Source organism: Lampris incognitus, chromosome 19 (assembly GCF_029633865.1).
Source record: "Lampris incognitus isolate fLamInc1 chromosome 19, fLamInc1.hap2, whole genome shotgun sequence".
NCBI lineage: Eukaryota > Metazoa > Chordata > Actinopteri > Lampriformes > Lampridae > Lampris > Lampris incognitus.
The window spans coordinates 36226262-36234346 of NC_079229.1; the positions used below are offsets into that span (position 1 = coordinate 36226262).

Consider the following 8085-nt stretch of genomic DNA (forward strand, 5'->3'; position numbering starts at 1 on the left):
TCAGTTGGTAATGTCAGCTTGTGTAAGGATTTATTTGTCTGCGTGTTTGTGTTTGGCCTCATGTATTTCTGTTTGTGTCAGAATGGAATATAAAAAGCTGCACTGGGATCAGATGTCAGATTTAATACACACACTTTCTGTTGACCGAGGAAATATTCGCTTTTATCCTTTCTGCAAAACATGCCAACAGATAACACATGGAGTGTGTTTGATTAAAAAAATAAATGCTAGCTTATTGTTTTCTTTTTTTTTTATTATTTAAAATGACTAAAGAGGTGAAGGGTGACAGTCTATAGTGGCAGGGGGAGCTTAGGTTCAAAGGTCAAAGGCCAGTGTTTAGAAGTAGTTGACAACTCGGCGGATTGACTGGATGTTGGGGTTCTGGGCCTGCCACTCGTTATGACTGCTGTAGTCTCCTCTCTCCACGATGTACATACGACCACGGAAGTTTGGCTCCTCGTACATCACCCAGCTGCAGAGAGAGAGGGAGAGACACAGAGAGCAAGATGGTAAGCCACAGGGCTCATATTAAGGGCACCAAGTTTTCTGTCGATTCAATAAAGCTGTTACCGTGTGTGTGTGTGTGTGTGTGTGTGTGTGTGTGTGTGTGTGTGTGTGTGTGTGTGTGTGTGTGTGTGTGTGTACATCTTTGCTCTTCCAAATACAATTTGTGAACTGCATCATGCAGTCTGCATATATCTGCAAGTTGTGAGTGTGTGTGTGTGAGAACTCACGCTCCGTCTCCGTAGACCTTGACAGAGTTGATGCAGTTCTTGGACAAACCACGGCTCTGGAGGAAGGGACAGTCCTCGGTGACCTCCACACACTGACCGGCGAAGTTAATGGCCTCAAACAGCTCAATGCGGTAATGCTCTCCATGCTGCAGGGATGAAGAACACACATAGATAGATAGATAGATAGATAGATAGATAGATAGATAGATAGATAGATAGATAGATAGATAGATAGATAGATAGATAGATAGATAGATAGATAGATAGATAGATAGATAGATAGATAGATAGATAGATGTGTCTAACTGCTGCACAATGTCTCTGCGTTGGTGGATATGTGTGTTAGTGTATCTTATAGGAGGACGACCACCTGCGTATTTGCGGTTAGAAATAATTCTACAAACTCGGTGGATAATGTAACTGACACTAGTTTTGTCTGTGCTGACTTTAGCCGTACAGTTTCTGTTTCACAGTAAAGCTGAAATTTGGACTGAAAGTAAAACAAATAGAGAAACATTGTAGAAATAGAAAAATGGCAAGACTGAAAGAGAAATTTACTTCATCGGATGTCAGAATTTTACTTCCTAACAGACGAATGTGCTGCCATGTGGGATGACATGACCGTGTGTTGTTGGTTTTGTTTTCTTATTGTTTGTATCCACTGCTCTATTATCTATCGATCGATCGATCGATCTATCTATCTGTCTGTCTGTCTGTCTCATCCTGTCTCACTGTGTGAAGATGACCTTTTGAACATGTCAAAAGAAATACAAGCTATTTCTGTTGAACACAAAGAAAGTGTGTTTTCAGTGAACAGCTGTTTGATTAACCTCGTTCTATCAAACCGTTTATCTTCCATCCTCTATCTTCTACCCTCTATCTTCTATCCTTTATCCTCTATCTTCTATCCTTTATTCTTTATCTTCTACCCTCTATCTTCTATCCTGCATCTTCTATCCTCTATCGTCTACCCTCTTATATTCTACCCTCTTATCTTCTATCCTCTATCTTCCATCTCTATCTTCTACTCTGTCTTCTACCCTCCATCTTCTACCCTCTATCGTCTATCGTCTATCTTCTACCCTCTTATCTTCTACCCTCTATATTCTACCCTCTTATCTTCTACCCTCTATCTTCTATCTTCCATCTCTGTCTTCTACTCTGTCTTCTACCCTCCATCTTCTATCTTCTACCCTCTATATTCTACCCTCTTATCTTCTACCCTCTATCTTCTATCTTCCATCTTCTACCCTCTATCGTCTATCTTCTACCCTCTTATCTTCTATCCTCTATCATCTACCCTCTTATCTTCCATCTCTATCTTCTACCCTCTATATTCTACCCTCTTATCTTCTATCCTCTATCTTCTGTCCTCTATCATCTACCCTCTTATCTTCCATCTCTATCTTCTACCCTCTATATTCTACCCTCTTATCTTCCATCTCTATCTTCTACCCTCTATCTTCTACCCTCTGTCTTCTATCGTCTATCCTCTACCCTGTCCTGTACTTCAGCTGTGAGGATGGATTTGAGCTCATTTGTCTTCTGTTTTGTCCCTGTGGTCCAAATGTGCTGATGTAAACTCGGACGGCCATCTTCCCTCCCTCACACACGGTGATGGTCTGATCCTAGTTTTACGGTGGCACAGTTTACTGCTTTTATGAGACTCGTGTTGGGAATGACCTGGCTTCATACACACACGCTGCTGCCTGACAAATGAAACGAAAGCGTTGCGTGGGTGTCTGGGCTCACCATGCGGATGGGCTTGCAGGAGCCCATGTGGTCGTTGTGGGAATTCCACCTCTGGAATTCTGGGTACTCTCCGTGTTCCAGGATGTACTGCTGACCCTTAAAGTCGGGATGGTCGAAACAGATGAAGGCTCCGCTCTCCACACGGATGGAGTTCACCCTGGACACACACACACGGTCCACATAGAGAGAGAGAGTTAACACACTTTATGACAGTTCAGTAAAGTGCTCCATCTGCTCTCAGGGTTTTGTATATCTGACCTTTGACCTCCATACTTTCAGTGTCTTTTTGATAAAATTCTCTACTTGTTTTTTTTCCTAGAAAAGCCAATTAAGCACCTCAATCTGAATTTGATTCCTTTTTTTCTGATGTTCTTCCTCAGTCTTATTCTCCTCGTCCTGTGTCAAACCTCTTCTTCTTCATGGGAAACCTTCCTCTCACCTGTTCATGAAGCCGCGATCCTGGAAGTTGTCACACTCTCCTCTCACCTCCAGCTTCCTGCCGGTGAAACATTTCCCCTCATAGAAGGTGATCTGCGGGAGAGGGAGGAAGGAAGGAAACTGGATGAGGGTCTTTCTAAACACACAGTTTGTCAGAAGGTTGGTCGCTGAAATCCGTCCTTCAGTGTTCACATTTTTGATTCTCTTTTCATTTATCTTTCTAAAGGTGTATCTTTCAAAAATCTGGTCCGGATTTGTTCGACCAACTGTGAGGATGAACAGAAAACCGGAGGAATGAGAGGAGAGGCGAGACGGAGGCGGCAGATGAACGGATGAAGGAAACGCGAGATGGGATGACCGACGGAGAGGAGGTGGCGGGACAGTCGGTCGGAGGATGATGGACTTCATGGACGTCTACGTTTAACCACATGCGAACAGCTGGTCGGCCAGTCTCCTGGGTCTCAGATGGACTGCTTTGTGTCTCATCGCATACTTGGAGACACTCGGGACAAACGCTGCTGGGCTGACGCGTGACAACCGAAGCCCCAGCGGCAGGAAAACAACCAGACTGCAGCACAGACGCTCTCCTCGCCACTCGCCCTTTTGTTCGAGCAGAGTAAAAGCCGTCGCTTTCGTCTCTTACCTTTCCAGAGTACTGCGACATGTTGCCCACTGAGTGCTGTCCAACCTGGCCCACAACCACACAAACCGTGTAAGCGTGAAAAAGTTGGACACCCCAATTTATATGGCCGGGGCCCCGCGAGGGCCGAGCGTGCCCGCCGCGGACAAAAGGGCCGGCTTTAACGGTTTCTGCTGGCCGCGGCACTTTCCCTTCATCTGGCCGTTCTGCTGATTCCAGGGTTTGTGTGCATGTGTGTGTGTGTGTGTGTGTGTGTGTGTGTGAGAGAGAGAGGGATGTCTAAAACCCTGTCTGTGTATGGATATTAATGGAATATGTTTCACACAGCACAGAGGCAGTTCTGTGTGTGTGTGTGTGTGTGCGCACACGTGCACGTGCACACCGTTACTTGCTCGTATCTCTGGTAAGTGTGTGTGTGTGTGTGCGTGTGTGTGTGTGTGTGTGCACGCCTAGGGAGCCCTGTGTAACAATAGAATGTGCTTGGCCTGGGCTTTACAGGGTCAATGGTACCACACACGCCACACTCCTGTGGACACAGACGGTTGAATGAGAGTGAATGGACACAGTGTAAACCTGTGTGTGTGTGTGTGTGTGTGTGTGTTGTTACTATCTGAAATCGCCTTTTTCAGAAGTGTTTAAATATTGATTTAAAGAATTTCATGGGACAAAAACCCATCAATTCAAACACTTAGAGGTTGTTTTCCAGTTGATTTCGTCTCATCTGACAGTCGTCCACCCACAAGCCCACAGTGTTCCGTGTTTCCATAGAATCCCACTTACCTTATGAACCTTTATGGGAAGTCCTGTGTTCCCTCTCTGTCCAAATAAACACACAGTATCGGGCCCATGGGTTTCCATCACGATAAAAGAAGCACCCGAGTCCATAAAAAAGACAAATATATCAAAATCAGTCACCTCCACACCCCATCACCAAACACCACGTTTAACCCCAAACTCCTCACTTCATCCTGTATCGGTTGTACGGTCAAACTGTACAACAATGCAAAGTCCTACAGATGTCATTTGTTTTGCTGCACATACCACAAAATCAGAAATGACACAATTTGTGTTTTCACATAATCACAGTTGAATCATTATCAAATTATTTTAACTGAGTTACGTAAAATAGGAACATGAAAATAGAAAAAAAGTGTTAAATGGTCACATTTAAGGGTCTTCTTCGCTTTGTGTTTGTATATGATTGAACCGAACTATACACCGACCACACCGGTATTACCACTTTTACATGTATGTATGTATAAGTTATCATATAAAACAAAAAGGTTTGCTAAATATGTAATATTCATAGCCAGGTTTAACGAGGCATCTTGAGGCTGTTCAGGATTCTACGGGATTCTACGGGATTCTGCGGGATTCTACGGGATTCTGCGGGATTCTACGGGATTCTACGGGATTCTGCGGGATTCTACGGGATTCTGCGGGATTCTACGGGATTCTGCAGGATTCTGCGGGATTCTACGGGATTCTGCTCCATGTCTGTTTTCCCTGCACACGCTCATACTCTCCTCTGTATTCTGTCTCCAAACAATCTGCCGTTTCTTCACGTTTTTCGTTAGAGACAATCTAAAAGACCAAACGATGAGTTTTTCTGATACACCCACATGTAAGAGCTCATATTCTTCTTCATTCAAACAGGAATCCTCCGGCAGTCAGCATGTCAGTGCCCTCTGCTAGTGGTCAGCAGTACTAACGCCAGTCCCCTAAGGGCAAAATACAAAGTATTCACCTCGTTTTTATGACATTATAGTGTCAATAATCACCGTATATATCCCGCAAGTTGGGTGTGAGATGGAGGAGGAAGAAGAATTCTGCAGTGAGTTGGATGACGTGGTGGAGAGGGTACCCAAAGGGGAGAGAGTGGTGATTGGAGCGGACTTCAATGGACATGTTGGTGAAGGGAACAGAGGTGATGAGGAGGTGATGGGCAGGTATGGTGTCAAGGACAGGAATGTGGAAGGACAGATGGTGGTGGATTTTGCACAAAGGATGGAAATGGGTGTGGTGAATACATATTTCAAGAAGAGGGAGGGAGACAGGATGACAATAGAGAAGGAAAGTGCACACAGGTGGACTATGTCCAAGGGTCAGCGTTTTTGCTTTTTACCGATTTTCACTGAAAAATACTTCTTCTTCGGGTTTAATGGCGAATTGCAACCGGATAGCGCATTATCACCACCTACTGTTTCATTAGCGTCCTCAGTCGACTCTGTGCATAACTGTAGTCCGCTGACTTCCGGTTTCTACTGCAGCGGTCATACCAGTTTCCTGTTTGTTGGCGTGTGCTGTTGACAATGGTATATTTTTCGCGATGCCTGCAGGATTTACCATGGATACATGTCAACCACGTGCACACAACTGTCCACGCACTTCCACCTGCACCTCCCAGCACACGGGTGAGACGTTTCAATCGTGGCCGTCACTTGACATGCACCACTTGAAGCTTTTCACCGGGTTGCTGGGAGGTGCAGGTGAAAGTGTGTGGACAGTTGTGTGCACGTGGTTGACATGTCTCCATGGTCAATCTTTGCATGCGTCGCAAAAAAAAAAATATATGCCGTTGTCAACTGTGCAGGCCAACAAACAGGAAACTGGTGCGACCGCTGCAGCAGAAACCGGAAGTCAGTGGACTACAGTTGCGCACGGAGCCGACGTCTATCCTCTCCACCAGTCCAGTATCCCCGAGAAAGGTGGCGATACCCCCAAGGACGTCGTTTCCGGCGTTCCCCGCGAAAACGGTCCATGTGCGCCTTGTTTGGTGCAGCACAGCTCTCGGCAGGACTCTCTCTCTTCCTGCGTTGGGCGAGTTCAGATAAACACATGTCTGCCCCCGACATCCCACAGTTCCCAGTTCGGTGTTTCCCGATGAGTCGCAACGAAGAAGTTAGTCCGCTACGCCCTGACCGTACCCCGGTGGCGGGAGGCGCCGTGGCTGGCAGGGTGACGTCACTATAGGCGCGGGTGGCGGCGGGGCAGAGCAGCGGGGATGTAGCTCAGTGGTAGAGCGCATGCTTTGCATGTATGAGGCCCCGGGTTCAATCCCCGGCATCTCCACTGCGCTTTTGACGAGAGGGGACGCACCTCCCTCCCTCCTCCACCTCGTTTTACGCTTTTAAAGTAAAACTGTCGGTAACGGAAGTGGTAATGTGACGTGTCCGGAACACGGCTCGGTGTGTTTAAACCCGCGGTCGGTCCGTTTGTTCTCCCGCCCGCGGCTGAGGAGGAACGCAGCGCGCAGCCCAAGCGGCACGGCACGGCAAGGCAAGGCAAGGCAAGGCAAGGCAAGGCAAGGCGGGTCGGGGGGGGGGGGGGGGGGGAGGGGCAGTATCTCCACCTGCCGTGGCCCGGCCCGGCCCGGCGCCACACCACAGCCCGGCCCGGCCCGGCCCGGTCCAGCCCGGCCCGGCCCGGCGCCACACCACAGCCTGGTCCGGCCCGGCCCGGCCCGGCCCAGCGCCACACCACAGCCTGGTCCAGCCCAGCCCGGCCCGGCCCAGCCCGGCCCGGCACCACACCACAGCCTGGTCCAGCCCGGCCCGGCCCAGCCCGGCCCGGCACCACACCACAGCCCGGTCCGGCTTGGTTTATTGTTTATTGTGTGTGTATTTACTTAAGGCTTGGCTGTGAACTTGCGTTAATGTACTTTCAGTTGATATCATCAGAAAAGATGAACAAACAAACAAACAAACAAAGAAACAAGCAGCCGGTTAGAACAGGTTGTAGAGATGTTTTGTATCGTTAATCCAGACGACACATTTACAACAACAAGGCAAACAGGACCAGCGGGAACCTTCCGTCCTCTGCAGAACAATGGGCAGGCCCACAACACATGTAAAGCATGCACACAAACCACACAACAAGGGCATGCAATAATGTAGCTAATTTAATTCAATTAACTCAATTAAGCAGCGTAGTACATAAAACAAATCAATTCAAATGTAAAATAACAATAAGACAACTAAACGGTAAACTAAACGACTGTTAGTTTTTAAGATATGACGTCAGTCAGATCATTTCCCAGTAAACCACAGAGATCTTTGGCTCCTTCTCATTTAATTAGCTTCAGGGGCTTCACACAGAGCTGCGCTTCGTTACAGTAGCACGTGAAGACGGGTGGGGTCTTCATACATTTAGCCTTATCAATAACAAAATGTGGCTAGAATAAGTAAAACATTGATCAGCAGGTCCAATTTTGCATCTTCTAATAACACACCAAAACACAATACTATTATGGTGTATAACACGCATTGTTGTGTTGTTTTTCTACTTAACCAGAAATTGTTTCCAGAACAACTGAGAATGAGGGCCAGAGACAAAGAGATGCTCTGCTGCCTCACCATCACACAAAACACACACTTCATTCTCAAAGACAAGTCTTTCTCTGAACAGTTCACTGGGAGGACAAACATCCTTCACTGTTTCACTGGGAGGACAGACATCCTTCACTGTTTCACTGGGAGGACAGACATCCTTCACTATTCCACTGGGAGGACAGACATCCTT

The 8085-nt window shown here is 47.1% G+C and overlaps 1 protein-coding gene and 1 non-coding gene across 2 annotated transcripts; one reads left to right on the forward strand and one right to left on the reverse strand.

Moving 5' to 3' along the window:
* Nucleotides 1-300: 300 nt before the first annotated feature.
* crygn2 (crystallin, gamma N2) lies at nucleotides 301-3588 on the reverse strand. The gene is made up of 5 exons (XM_056299055.1): nucleotides 3568-3588; nucleotides 2926-3017; nucleotides 2487-2643; nucleotides 735-880; nucleotides 301-472 (listed from the first exon to the last, which is right to left on the reverse strand). Exons 1-5 carry the CDS (start codon nucleotides 3586-3588, stop codon nucleotides 337-339), a joined length of 552 nt encoding a protein of 183 aa, XP_056155030.1. The 3' UTR covers nucleotides 301-336.
* A 2976-nt stretch (nucleotides 3589-6564) lies between these two features.
* trnaa-ugc (transfer RNA alanine (anticodon UGC)) lies at nucleotides 6565-6636 on the forward strand. Its single transcript has one exon. It is a non-coding gene; the product is annotated as a tRNA-Ala (tRNA).
* Nucleotides 6637-8085: the final 1449 nt, after the last annotated feature.